Source organism: Podarcis bocagei, assembly GCF_964188305.1.
Source record: "Podarcis bocagei genome assembly, chromosome: 12".
Taxonomy (NCBI): Eukaryota; Metazoa; Chordata; class Lepidosauria; order Squamata; family Lacertidae; genus Podarcis; species Podarcis bocagei.
Genome location: NC_138137.1, coordinates 4,627,333 through 4,642,696, shown reverse-complemented (window position 1 = coordinate 4,642,696; position 15,364 = coordinate 4,627,333). Strand labels below are relative to the sequence as shown.

General features: G+C 41.7%; 1 protein-coding gene across 1 annotated transcript; it reads right to left on the bottom strand.

The window, feature by feature from the left end:
• Positions 1 to 378: 378 nt before the first annotated feature.
• INHBA (inhibin subunit beta A) lies at positions 379 to 13,706 on the bottom strand. Its single transcript, XM_081164043.1, has 2 exons — positions 12,947 to 13,706; positions 379 to 2,034 (listed from the first exon to the last, which is right to left on the bottom strand). Exons 1-2 carry the CDS (start codon positions 13,332 to 13,334, stop codon positions 1,157 to 1,159), a joined length of 1,266 nt encoding a protein of 421 aa, XP_081020169.1. The 5' UTR covers positions 13,335 to 13,706; the 3' UTR covers positions 379 to 1,156.
• Positions 13,707 to 15,364: the final 1,658 nt, after the last annotated feature.

Sequence of the window (15,364 nt, the reverse complement as noted above, 5' to 3'; positions counted from 1 at the left end):
ATAAAATAATAATAATTATAATAAAAATAACTATTTTGTGTGCTGTAGCAGTTCTTGTATAGCTCACAATAAGTGCAGCTCTTGACTCCCTTCCACCCCTAACCACATTCCCACCCCACCACCCACCCCACCCCAAAATTACTTGTTAAATAAGGATTAGACAGGTTGAACATTGTTTGTAGTGCAAATAGTAAACAATTTTTTTAAAAAAAACAAAACCTCTTTTTTTTCTCTTTTTTACAAAATATAGAAATGTTTGGCTCCAGTAGCTGGACAAACATGTTCCTTTCAAGTATCTCTCATTGAAGAAAAAAAATATTAAACATGTTACTTCCATTTTTTTTTTAAAGTCTGGATATTTTTTTCTTTCTTTCTTTCTCTCTCTCTCTCTCAGGTAAACAGTTTCAAACCAACTTGGTTGCATAGTTCTAATGTCATAAGCACCTTTACGAAATGTAACTTTGTATTTTCTTTCTTTCTTTCTTTATAATTTTTTTAAACTTTTTTTTGCAAAAATAGTGCAGAAGATAAAGGTGAGTACACCTGCGCATTATTGTCCCCTTTTACCAAAATATATACACAAGTGTGCTCTGTGCATGCATATGCCAGAAGAAACCTGCACACACACACGCACGCACACACACGCACACTCACTGCGTCCTTGGTAAACGGATGGGAGCAAAAAGTGCCAGTGAATGTAGTGTTCATACACATGGCTTTTCTGGGCATTTTAATACCATTTTGGACTTAGCATCCAAATTGCTGCATTTTTTAGGCGGGCTGCTGTCAGGGCTTGAATGCATAGGTAATATAGGGAAGGGAAACATACCTCCCCTTGTTGTTGATAAAGTGTGAAAATACTACGTAATAAAATATGGAGCATATAAGATAGGAAATGCCCTTGCCCGCACCATTTGAATGTTCCTCATCCAAGCCCTGGAGAACAACGTCATTCTTCTTTCCTTTGTCTGTCTCTCTTGTTGTTTTTTGAACACTGAATGCTTCTGTTTTAGAAATGTGACTGTTTTGTTTGGAAAGGCTAGACCCACTTGGTCTTCTCTCGTACGCTGTATTTTTTAATGGTCTTCTTCAAATTGGTAGAAAGGCAGTCCCAAACATATATGTGAGCATGGGTGTGCCACTTGCGCACACACACCTATGAACACCCACACTCTTCCACAATCATGTTCTGGATGTCCTTTTTTATTATATTCTGCCCATCATCATAGTAGAGCATAGACATGGGTCGCAACTTGGTGGGTACACAACAGGACTTGAGGTTGGAGAAAGGACTGTGGCCTCTCATGCGGTAGTGGTTGATAACAGTGGAGTGGAAAGAGAGCGTTGAACCAGATGTTCCTGCAATATGACTGGGGCAGTCTCCTTCACAGTAGTTGGCGTGGTAGCCTGGTGGGGCGATGATCCAGTCATTCCAGCCAATGTCTTTGAAGCTAACAAAGAAGTGCTTCTTGCAGCAGATGTTGACTTTGCCATCGCACTCAAGACCCCGCCTCCGCCGTCTGTGCTGGCGATCCTCTGAATGTCTGGCAAGCATCATCAGGAAAGGCCTGTGTGATTGTTCCTTCTCCTCTTCTCCCGTGCTTTCACTACCTTCCCTCCCTTCTACATCTTCTTCCTTTTTTTTCCTCTTTCCCAACAGCACCAGGCTGGCTCCAGTTTCTTGGCACTGATCACAAGCGATCCGCACATCCAGGGAATTCTTTCCTTGATCCAGGAGGTGCTGGACGCTGCTGGAGACTGGGAAAATGTGCCAGGTACTTTTGCGAGTGTCCACTGCTTTTTCAGAGATGAGGATTTCACCTTTTTCTCCTTTCAAACCTCCATCCTCGTCCACCCCTTGGGAGTTGCGTTTTAGCAGCAGTCTCTGCTGCTGATATAGGCGGATGGTCACTTTTGTCCTGCTTCTATTCGCTTTAGAGACTTTGAGAAACAGCCACACATCAGCTTGAGCCACTACTGATAGCTCGCTGCCTTCCTTGGAAATTTCAAAGTGCAGCATTTTCTTGGCAGGACCTACAATGGGAAAGATACAGAGATGGGGGAAACTAATTAGCAATGACAGAATAATTTCTGTTCTGCAATTCAAATGACACTGTGATGCTCTAACATTGCCTAAGCTAAAACAGTAGGTTTGATTTTTCTGCTCCCCCCCCCCTTTGCTGTCATTGGCATTGGATATATATATATATAGGGGGCCAGTAAGACAAGACACTGAGCTTGGGAAAAGCACCTAGCCATGCATAATTCAACACATCATTTGCAAGCCCTTACATGTACAACATTGTATTTCACCCTTCCTTCTGGGTCATAGATTGATGTCATGCAGATCTTGGCCTAGGCCAAGGAAATCCTTAAATATGTAGGCGGATTTTTGTGCACATCTAGTACCTAAGTCACGAAGTGACCAGCATTCTAAGAGTGCTTTCAGGTAAGAAGTGCACAGCTGAATGCACAGGAATTTTCATGTTCAGCTAAATCTATAGGATCATCACATTTAACTATATATTTATCAGTTTACATGCACAGTTCCACTTGTGAACCTTTGCTTCACAAATTTATTTATGGGTGTGACAATCATATATCATATGCATTTCTTTAGCTGTTTGGTAATCTCACAAGTGCAGTACTAAGATAAAGATTCAAGAGCAATGGAGCTAGAGGACACCATTGTTTCAACCTTCAGTTAATTGCAACTGTGACACCCAGAGAACTGGAAATCCCCACTCTTATTCTGGAAGGCATGTTATTATGGACTTCTTGGGGCAAGCATAATACACTCTTGACAATATTAGTATTGACTAATTTATGCCAAAACCAGTTTTGTCAACTGACTCGATAGCTACAGCCAAGTCAACAAAAGCAGTATATAAATGTTTAGTAGTAGGCTTTCTAATGCACCAGTGGGCAAGCTAATATGTTGGTCAGTTTGCTTGGGGCAGAGAGCATGATTAAGACCTTGCCATTTCCCCAACTGTCTGTAGTCCAAAGGATCAGATACAGCCAGAGCCACAAATGTCATCATGCTGTAATGTGTGTCCCACACATTATATTTTGTATGAATCAGATCACTGCACACAAAATTCCCTACAACCCCTGACGCTAGTAGAAAATTTTATTGTCATTCATAATTTATTTATAGTTTTTATAGCCTGGTCTCCTCCCCGCCCGCCCCGCCCCCCCATACACCTCTGAAATAGATCCAACAGATATGCAGCTGGGTGGTAAAAAGAACAAGATAGAATCTAGAATCACAAGTACCAAACCAATGGCTTAAAAACATTGAAACAAATGAGTCTTCAAGGCACTTCTGAAGGCCTGCACTCATCGTTTCATAGGATGGGAGTTCCACAGCCATGGGGCCACCCCCCACCCCACCCTATCCATTGTGTGCATCAGCCTCATAAACCAAACTTGTGGGCACTTGAGGAGGGTCTCGGTAGTTAATCTTAAAAAACAGGAAGATGGCCCTTGAGATAAGCCAGCCACAAACCATTTAGGCTTTCCAAGTTTACACAAGCACCTAGACTTAAGCTCAGAAATACACTAGTAACCAGAGCAACTGGTGCAAACTGGTATCATGTGCTTGGAATTCCTGGCCCTCATTCATGCAGCTTCATTTTGCGCCAACTGAGGTTTCCAAACCATCTTCAAAGTCAATCCCATGCAGAGTAGTCAAGTTTGGGTGTAACTAGTCCATGGGTAACCACAACTAGGTTTGACTGATATAAGGTCACAGGTTCTATTCTAGGTTTAGGTGGTATAAAACTTTCCTTGGCATCAGCTCCACCTGCAATTCCCCATTAGTATCAGATCCAGCAGACTACAAACTTGGTCTTTACTGGAGGAATGCAATCCAACCCATAGTTGGCAATGTATTTCCAGCCCCATCAGATGGCTTCCTAATTTGCAGCACCTCCATCTTATCAGGATTCAGTTTAAGCTTATTCAGCTGCATCCATCCCAAAACTGCTCCAGCTCCCAGACACCTGTCCAGGATTTCCACTGCCTGCCTGGGAAGGCTGTTTGCCGGAGGAAAGAAATGACAGACCTGTTTTTTTATGTGCATATTAATGACAATGCGACCCATATCTCCTGGTACTTATCTCAGCCACTTAAATGTAGAAATATGAATTTACCATCTCAGTTTGGTCTCAGTTGTTTAGAAAAATGAGGATGGAAATTATAAGGCAATTATAAGGCAACAAAACAGCATCTAATACACTTAAAAACAGTTCAAGGGTTTAAATTATAACAGTCTTTTTTCCAAATAGAAGTAATTCTGTTTTCTACTCTGATGGTAGAGTTTACCCTTTTATGTATGTTTCTTAAATTTGCCAATGGAAAAACTATTCAGTGTAAAAACACCTTGCTACTTAAATTTTGTAATTATTCACGTCTGTTTTAAGTTGTTCTATTTTGCACTGTAAGCAAATACCCCCCCCCAAAAAAATGAGGTAAGCTGTTGGTTTTACAGTAGCTTGCTTTTGGGCTGTGTTTACAGGCGTTTTCTATCTTTGTGGGGAACCTTTGGCCTGCCAGATGTGTCTTAACTGCAGCTCCCACAAGGCCCAGCAAGTATGGCCCATCGTTAGGACGATGTAAGTTTTAGTTCAGCAACATCTGGAGGGCCAAAGGTTCCCCACACTTGAACTATCTATATTTGTTTCTGAAATCTTTTTTTGTTTTAATCTATTATTGGATTATCTTGGTTTGCTTTTCTTAGTTGTATCGTAATGGACAATAGTGGCAAACATTAAACATCAGACTGACTGGTTAATAAATACACACACACCTGCATGTGCATGCACTACGTAAATAGTGCAAATGCATTCAAAGGCACCCTCCTCTTCGCTCCTTATCTCATTCCGCAGGTGACAATGAAATGTGTGTGATTTATAATATAGTTTTAGAACAGGAGCTGTTGAGAAATGGCTAGTTCAAAACACTTGGCCAGGAATGGCCCATTCTGAATGCAGCATGTTGTCTGTAACATTAACTAAACATTTGTTGCAGATTCTTTGCAAGGACTGTCAGTGCCACACAGCCACACACCAGAGGGCAAGTTTATTCTTACAATGGTGATGTTGTCCCCAAGTTCAGCCCTTAATCTTCTTTCTCATAGGGCTAAATGGTAGCTTAGTCACAATGTATGTCCAATTCCTCATGATCACTGTGTGTTGGAAGCCACCCAGAGTGGCTGGGGCAACCCAGCCAGATGGGCAGGGTATCATATTTATTATTATTATTATTATTATTATTATTATTATTATTATTATTGAACGTGGATGAATTCTCTGTGGATTGCATTTTAATATGACTTTACCTAATACACACTTCCCAGGACAATAAGCAAACCAAAGCAAACCAAATTCACACTTCTCCAACCAAAAATGTTTACAAAAAAAGCATTTATTAGGGGAGAGCCTGGATAAAAATGCTTATATTAGTGAAAATGCAAACACAATTATAGTGGGGGAAATTGCTTGCATTAATGTGTATATTAGCAAAAAAAAAAAAAAGAATATAAAATGTATATATTTGCAGACATATGCACTAACATAATGATATTTTTGTTAAAATAATATTATAACATAATATACTATAATATAATGTCAGATTGATGTGAAAATGGAGCAAACTGAACATAAGAGTGGAAAAATGAGAAGCTGCAAGAAACTCAAATGGACAGTTGCCCACTTCTCATAAGTAAACCATAAGTAAACCTTCCTCCTGCCTTGGATGACACTGATTTTATTAGGGAATAGATTTTCACTTTCCCAACACTGTTGTAAACCGCAACTTATGGATCCCATCAGATTCAATGGGAGCGACTGATAGGCAAGTCCCATTCTCCATCTACAAGATCCCACTCTGAGTGGCATTCCTAATCATGCTAGAGTTTGACAAAGACAAAAATAACATTGGAAACCCACTATGCACACTCGGTTTCCATGCCACAAGCTGCTTGATAATGCAAATAGGCTAGTGTTTGGTGTGACATAAACATTTCTGATCTTACACAGACATTTGACTTATCTCATATTCCTGGGAGCTAAACTCCATTAGCATGCATGGTTCTGAAGATGCGTGATATAAAGGCACGTATGGTTGACTCAAACAATTTCTAGGTATGACCAGTTAGTTAATATGCATAATTTCTTGTATGGGGTTATAGGAGTTATTATACACCCAAAAACTTGAATGATTCTACCAACATTTAAACATCCTCTGCCCTAAAACTGCTTAAAATATTAAGCAACAGCTCGCCAACGGGGAAGCTAAAAGCACAATGGCAAAGTAAACCTAAGAAGAGGCTGCTGGATCAGGCCAAGGCCCCATCTAGTCCAGCACCCTGTTCCCACAGTGGCCGACCAGACGCCTGTGGCAAAGCAGGGAGCAGAACATGAACACATGACCACCTCTCCCCTTTGTTGGGGTTCCAGCAGCTGATACAATGGTACCTCGGGTTACAGACGCTTCAGGTTACAGACTCCACTAACCCAGAAATAGAACCTCGGGTTAAGAACTTTGCTTCAGGATGAGAACAGAAATCGCATGGAGGCGACAGCGGGAGGCTAAAGTGGTACCTTAGCTAAAGTGGTACCTTAGGTTAAGAACAGTTTCAGGTTAAGAACGGACCTCCGGAACGAATTAAGTACTTAACCCGAGGTACCACTGTACTTGGAAGGCAGAGCAGAGCCATCGTTAAAGAACTTGAAACTAGGGCTGAAACATAGTTTGTGCTTTTCACGGTTTCTCATTAACCATAAATTCTGTCTTCAGAAAGCAGCTGCATAACAAAACTCCTCTCGCTGCCCATTCTCCCCATCTTGTCCTATCCTGAAGCACCTAAGAGTTCTCTCATCGTTCCAGACAAGCTACCTAAATATTGTTCTCATTCCTTCTTTTATCTTGCAAAAGAAAGGCAAATGCTTAAGTCTTGGTTGTGGTTCATTTTACAGGAGACAGGAGACTGCAGCAGGGAAGTGGAATGGGCATGTCACATAATTACATCACAGCAGCAGCAACAAAAGCTGTCGGCTGTGACCTTTTACGCCGCTTACACAAGAGATTCACATGACACTTCCATCACTACCAGAGATGGTTTTGGGGCCCAATCTAAAAAAGTTCCTCTTATTTAAGTCTGTCTGTCTGTCTGTCTGGGATCTAGAGCAGTCCTTCTGCGAATGAAAGCATTACTTTCATTTGCAGGCAGACTAGTGAGTCAATGAAGGCTCTCACTCGTGGAAGCAGAAGGGGAGGGATTTTTGTCAATTTTCTCCTTCCTTCACCCACCTTCCATACTTTTCCTGGACGGGGGTCCTTCAACTGTCCACTGGCAAAGCTCCACTCAACAAATCTCTAGTTCCAACCCACTGAAGTTAATGAGACTAACAGCACAGCTCTCTGCATGTTCACTTGGAAGCAAGGTTCCACTGGTCCCAGACTGTGAGCGCCCAGCGGCACGCGCGCAACGCTGGGCTCCAGGTTTGGCCTCCACCCGCTGCCTTGCCTCCATTGGTTCTCTGCCACCACCATGGCAACTGAGGTTTCAGTAACGGCAGCCTTATTGGAAGACTATCGTGAACTCACTGTAGTGAACAAAAAGAGTTGAAATGGCTTTTAAACGGGTTGGAATTGCCCCCATATACAGATCTCCATTGCTTCAGCACCACCCATCTCTGCTTTGAATGTGTGGACACACATCCAGAATAAAAACATTTACAAACTTGTGTGTGCACGTGCCAACTTCACACAGAGGCTGGTTTAACATTGTTGCACAGATAGATAGAAGATGTGTGAGCCTTAAGCCACAGTCACACACCCAATCGTGCGTACGCTAATGCATTTATTTAGAGCCCTATTTCTTCTCAAAGGTGGTCTGCTAGTCCCTGCCACACCTCTGTCTGTTTCCCAGTCTCTCATGCTGCCTTTGTCTACCCATTTTCCTTCAGTGGCTGCTGCTGCCGCCTCACCCTTGACACACATGCATTATAGCATCAAAGCAATATCACGGGGTGGTGATTACCCACAGTGAAATTTCCCTTCTTAATGTGCTGGGGCTTTCTCAAGATCTGGAAGTTGAAGAAAGCAGCAGGGCCCAAGAAGCAGCAGTAGACACCTGAAGTTAACATCCTAGCACATCCAAATCTGCAATGCAACAAGGAAGGTCGTGTGACTCTGGGGCCAAGCCTCAGACACTTAGAAGCATAGGAGAAAGACTGTGTGGAGGGTGGCAGCAATAGCAGCAGTACTGGTTTTATCGCTACTTCCTGCAGCTCTGCCTTCGGAGAAGCCAACTGAGGATTGTGGGAGAGGGCAACAGGACACAGAAGAATGACCTTGACCTCTAGTCAGGATCACAATTGCCCTGTCATAAGCTAACAGTTTAGATGAACTGAGTACGCCATGCTAGGGATGGCGGATGGTTGAAGGGATCACCTGGTTTTAAAAACAAAAACATAGTCTTTGTTTTGGAGCTGCCAAGTTCACTAGAGGGAGACACCTCCCCAGTCTATATGCAGGCATTGAAGTAGATGTCAAGAGTGAGGCAAAACTCCTAAATGCCTCCCCCCCCCCGGAAGGAAAAAAATGCTCTTGGCCTTTTCAAGCGATTCCAAACACCCACCATTTCCTATGTATCCCTGCAATGACATGCTCCCATCTATGTGGACTCAGAGGCATGCACATAGGCTCTCGAGGGCATGCCCTGGCACATTCCTCCTAGGGGAACTTCGTACTTGCATGCTACCCTCCCACGGCCCCATTCACCAATGTATTTCCTATCTCTCTCAAATTTAAAAAGTTTCAAAGGGGAAACAACTGGTTTCCAATTATATTTCAATTAGGTAGATTCACAACTGGGTGCCAATTAAATTTCTTTCAAGCAGATTCACTGGAAGTGGATTTATTCCTTGCAGCAAAAGAAAATAAATTTGGTGTTCAAAAGATTCCAGGTTGTAAAGCAAAGGAGGACCATTTTAGAAACGTAATAATGACAACAACAGCAACCAGCCAGCCCAGCCTATAAATCATAAGTAGATTTCTCAGTGTCTTGTCAAAAACACACTACTGTGACCTTAACAAATATCTTATATTTTAGTCTCTCGGCCTATCAACTTTATCTTCTCTCTCTTTCTCTTTGCTCTGTTTCATTATATCACATTCTCCCTGAAGTTCACTATTCTGGTGCTTTTTATGCTTTGTGCAGGAAATAAGATTGTCAGATGAGCTACAGAGAAGCACCAGAGTCTTTATGTTGCAGAGCCATTGGGTAAAAGAAATTTTTAGGTAGAATGAAGTTGATGGGGAAAAGCCTTTGGAGAATGCCCTCTAGTGGCTATTTGATTTTCTATTCGGAATTTTAAAAAATTGAACCCCCAGAAAAACAGATCATTTTAAAAATGAATGAAACCTTCGTTCTATTCTCTTTCTCCCACTTCCAGTACTTTTCATTTAATTCATTTAAAAGATGTATCTACTCCCCCCCCCTTTTGCTATCAAATCTTAAAAAAGATATGTAACACAGACTGCAGTCCTGCTTATTTTTACTGGGTTTCAGGTACTACTAAAATGAATGGAACTTATTTCTGAGAAACCCTGCTCAGCTTCAGGCTATAACCGATAAAAGCCCGGATCACAATTTCTATTAATTCTTGTCTAACCACTGATCACAGTCACTGGAATGTCAATGTCACCTACTCCGAGGAACCCCACTGGCAAATGGAGGTGGTGACTGGACTGCTAACATTGGCTAAACAGGGGCCAACAAAATTAATTTATAATTGGCTGCTGTGTCAACAAACCATTATTGATTATTTTCAGCAAATAGTATTTATTATTTTCCCCAAAATGCCAAAGTTATACCTCCGATTTACCATAGTTAACTTACTGCATAACTGATGCAGAAATGTTTTTTTTGCCTTACTAATGAAAATTTATTTTAAAAATTCAACTCTTTTTTGTTAACTGTGTTATTATGAACATTATAACTTGAATATCTCACTAGAACCCATTTTCCCTGGCACAGGGAAAAGTCTTGTCCACATTTGAAGGCATTCGTTTCCACAAAGGCCTGGAATGTGAGTGGCACCTTTTCACAATTTTCTTGATCACCTGGAGCAGACAACCCCTGTGTTTTGGGACGGAGTCAGTATATTCACCTTTGGCCCTCGTGTTCCCCGCATCTTCTAATCTAGAACGTTCTCCTGTTTAATCTGTGCTAGTCCAAAGGGGCAAATTGAAAGCTGTACACATGTGCCTGTCATTTGTCAGATTTGTATATGGCATCTTGGAAGATACCTAAATATAAAAGATGAAATTATTCTTCTAACATCAGTAGTGCAACTGCTGCATACTTCCTGGGAGTGATGGGACAGTTAAATTAGAGCACTTTAGACTACTTCTATTTTCATCGGTTGACAAAACTTTAGAACATGTTGCCATTCACTTCCATTGATTCTCTACTGCCTCCCTTTCAGACAGTGGTTGCTTGAGGAACCGCGACACGAGTAAAATGCTACTGAGGAATAATATTTCCCACAGTATACCATTCAACTCAAACACAGCTGGAACACACCACAGATTTGGTTTTGACCACTCATGATCCCCAACAGATCCCTGCCCTTGCAGACCTCCTCCTTGACATTAGGCGGACGGCTAGATTTTCCTGTCACTTCCACAGGAGTGATCAGAAGACACCAGCACTATTTTAGTATTGGACACCCACTCTCAGGAAGGGAAAGCATTTGAGAAGGTTAATACTTGTAAGAAATATAAGAACTGTGGATAGTGGCTGAGAAAAAGACTGAATAGTTGACCTAGTTATGGAATAATATGCAACCAGCAATCATGACCTCAAGACACTGGCTTAAGCCCATATGGGCCACTGTATGACTGAATCACTGAATAGTAGTCTAGGTTTTATGTAAAATTCTTTTTCCCAGCAAGTCCCACAACATCTCCCTTAGCATTAATATCTCAGTGTTTCAAAGAAATTGGCAGGGAGAATGAGATGAGAAGGAAAAAATATAATTTAACATACACAGAAAAATGCTTCCGGGGGGCTGGAGCAGATATATAAATGGGGCAGAAATGCCCAAAATATACTGACCCCTGGTGTGCTGTACTGGCAGCAAGAAGAGTGTGAAATTAATGTAGTTGCCAATACCAATGCTTCCTCAAAATACAAGCTGGAGTAGTTTGACTCTTTGGTAGCTTGCAGATGGGGGGGGGGGATGAGTAGCTGGACTATTGGACACTTTCTGGGCAATGGCACAGCTAATATTAATCATGTGACTCTGTAAGCCAATTGGAGTGGGTGTCGCTGTTAAAGCGTGTCACTCTTGCCTTTGGAGCCTGGTTTAAGCAGATACAGTGCAAACTACTGGAACTCACACAGTGCCTCAAAACCACAGCTCATTCCATGTGTCTTTCCCCTCAGCCTGGTGCTGCGGTAAACTGTGGTAAAATCTGTCCATCAGATGGGCTAGCAATATCTTTGCTTCTGAATGTTCACTCCTTCATTGAGTACCTCCACATGGTCACAGGCACTGAGACATTCTACTCATCTTTTGAAAAGGAGAGTGTGCTTTTCTTCTTCTTCATCATCATCATCATCATTATTATTCCCCTACCAGACAAACAACTGGTATGATAAGATTTACAAGGACACCAACCACCAGGGCTTCTTGTATAGTTGGAACTCATGCAGCTAGCAGCAGGAATATCTGCTCTTAAAACCACGCATGATTCTCTGCATGTCTTTTTATGCAAACAGAACATCTGAGTCAACAGGTTTTCAGGACTGGAAACTCTGAGAGTTGTCTTAATTGTTTATATTGCTGCAGCAAACTTTTAAACAAAAATGCTCAGTGTGCCTGTGCATACTTTGCCTACCATATGCTGTACCAAGCAAAACAATGACATTCCTTGCAAGCTGTCTTGGCAACAGGGGGAAAATGCCTTAACTAGGCAACACAATTAATTTCTGGAAAGTTTTCAGTAGCCGTTTTAAACCTATGTGGATTAAATAACTATTGGCATAGACAGGTAAATCTGAATATGCACACACACACACACACGCATGCACAAACACACATACATGTTAAGCACCAGGGTTAACATTTAGCATAATACACATATAGAAAGCATCAGGCACATGCATACGCTTACTGTTTAATGGTGAAGTAAGTAATTCTCTATGTACCCTGTCATAGGTATGATCGGAGAATCGATATGACAATGCCTTTTCTTTTAAAAATGCACCTTATCAATGTTGCATTCTTTGGAAAGGAGCTCTCAGAAATACCATATTTCCTCCCCTACCCTTTCCCCCAGTGTGCAAATGTCAGCTTTACAATTGGGTTCATCTACAACTATTTGTCCCAGTTACTATTGAGGTTTTCTGACAGTAGCTGTTAACACTGTTGCTGCCCTGAATATTTGCTGTTGATTGAGTACCATTAAACATACATATTCTCAAAAACTCACAGGTTTTACAGTGAGTGGGTTTGAAAACTGATTTTAGCTGTCTTCCTTTGCCCAGAGTATTTCACAGTGCCTGCCCTATTTGTCTGTTCCTGTCTCTGTTTTTCATTTTCAATCATCACCCTCAATAGTCTACTGTTTATCTGTTCTTTTCACAAATGTACCAGGGAGACAAACCCACTTACTCAAAATTTCAGCCTAGGAGTGGTATATAGTTCCCTCCTCACTGGCTGGCTGCATTTCATAAGTGTAATCAACGCATCTGAAACCAAGGCTAAATTCTAGAGACCCAAATCCCTTCATGCTTTCACTCTCTCCCTTCTCTCAACCTGTAACCTCACAAAGAGTATTACTGTTGAAAAGAAAAGCGAAGTTAATTGCAATTCTGACTGAGACCTATTCAAGTTGAGTTCCCACCCCCTGCCACAGCACCCACCTGATTCTGCAAACGTTATGATCTCTGAAGTTTGCTCCACAAGTTCATTCATTTCTGTTTTTCTTCCAATGTCATCCTCTATTTCCACAAAGCCATCCTCTCTCACTTTCCCCACATGGAGTTTCTTGATGGCGTTAAAAAGCGCAGCCTTGGGCACCGACTGAGTGATGTTGGGTCTGTCCCTCAAATGCAACATGTTCAGAATGTGCTTCTTCACTGCTTCCACCATCTCAGGCTGAGAGCTGGGCACATCCTTTGAGAGCGTGGCAAGGGCACATGATGGACAATCGGTGACTGAACTGTGCCCCTCAGATCCTGGGGTCGGGGAACTCCTCACTGTAATCCAGCAAAGCACCAGCAAAAATCCTCTCTTCTGAAACAAAGGCATCCTGGCAGCAAAAGTTGTTGTGATTCCTTTTTAAAAGGCACTGCTTTTCTTCTCCCCCCACCACTTCACACACAGTTTGCTTGTGTCTGTCCCCCTCCCTTCCTTCTTCTTCTTCTTCTTCCTTTCTTCCTCTTCAGCAAATTCTCTGGAACAAGAACAAAAAGTTTTCTGTGAAGTTTTGTTTGCAGGTTCCCTCTCTGAATTCAGTAAGTGCTATAGATGTTTGTGACTGTCAGTGAGAGGAGTTCTGACTCTGTCTCAGAGTGGGAGAGAGAAACACTGAGAAAAGAGAGAGAGAGAATGAGAAAGAGAGAGGGAGAGAGAGAGGAGGACGGATTGGCCTAAAGTGAGTGAGTGAATGAGAGAGGGAGGGAGTTTTGTCTGTGAGTAAAAGCTATGATTAGGAAGGGGGAGGATCAGCACATATTCTGACAGGCTGCCTTCCTTATGCTCACTGCACTCTGGCACACACACCTCTCCCTTATATGTGTTTTCTGCCTGACCCACCTCTGCTTTTCAATCTCTTTTCTTTTTCTTGTCTCACATTTGTCCTGTGGTTTCCCTTCCTCTCCTTTCCTTGCAGCCTCGACATATTGTGCTTTTCTTTCTGTTCTCATCTTCTTCAAAGTACCTCAGGTTAACAGAACAGGGTGAGAATGGAAGGAAAAGGTGAAGGCAGAGACCTTTAAAACGCCTTCCGGTGAGTTATGGACTCTGCCAGAACAGGATTCCAAGGAAGTGCTAGGGAATTTGTGACCTGAGCAGCAGGAGAACGTTAGAGGAAAGATCTTACTGTATTCTGAATGGAGCAGATAACAGAACCCGCTTGTCCAGACCTTTTTAGATGCTGTTGAATTATCAACACTGGCAAGGAATCTGAAGAGGGCAAAACAAAACTTTTGTTTGGGTCCTTATAATATGCTCTGTATTTCCAAGCTGCTGAAAACAGAGAGGCACTGAAAGGCCCAAGCAGAACCTATTTGTGTTCTGCTCTCAAGTTCTGTGTCACAGTTTTTTGCAAAGGTCGCCAGTGAATACATTGTGAATTAGACAGCCCTGCCAAATCTATGCACTACTGCCAAACCTGAAAGTCCCTTTTCAGTTGTAGCAACCTGAGGCTAATCCATGATTATTGCTGCAGAGAATTTTGACTCAGTAAAAGATGAATAAAAGGTTAGTAAGGTCCCAAACCTCAGCCTTCTGAAAGGCTCTTGATTTAGTGGAAGGTGCATTTTGCAGTAGCATTCACTGCAAGTCTGTGGTTTGTGTTTTTTGAAAAGAAAATTCTTATACCCCCCTAAAGAAAACGGACTACCATTAATTTCTTTTGCTGTGTGTTTATTTAAAGAGGGTGATACTCTTGTCTGGTATTCCAAAATCGTCGTCACGCTTTGCTCAAATAAGAAACTGGATTTAGGGCCTCCAAGTTGTTTTTCTTCCATTCAATATGTGCTATCTTAATGTGAGTTTTAAGTTCATTCAGCCATAAACCACATTGTTCTACCCCAACACTTTAGAGTTTCTTATATGATACCTAAGCATCTCAGTTTATTGGAAGGAGGGTAATTACAATACACTAGGATAAGCTATTCATGCCTGTTTCAGCTAGAGGAGTTGGTGAAGAAATCGGAGCAAAATATATTTTTCCCCTGCACAGTATGGAAATAATTTGAATAAGCCGGATAGGTTTTGCAAACGTTCCATACTATCCATTTGTTTCCTTTTGCTTTTTGAAATATGGATGCTTTCTAGCAGTGAATGAAAGCAAAGGATGTTCCTTTGCATATCCTGCTTAGACCCCCTCCTCACCAAAAAAGTTTTGATGCTCCTGAGTTTTGCTTCTGCTGTGCTTAATATGCTTCATTTGCTTTAGAAACCTTAGCTGCATTTCATCTTAAGGAAATACATTTGAAACGCAAGCTGCACAAGCTGTACCATCAATGAACGTCTAATAGTCCTAATTAGTTTTAATTCATATATATGTCAAAACTGAGCCCAACATAAGACTAAATTTTTGAGTGTCTTTCAAC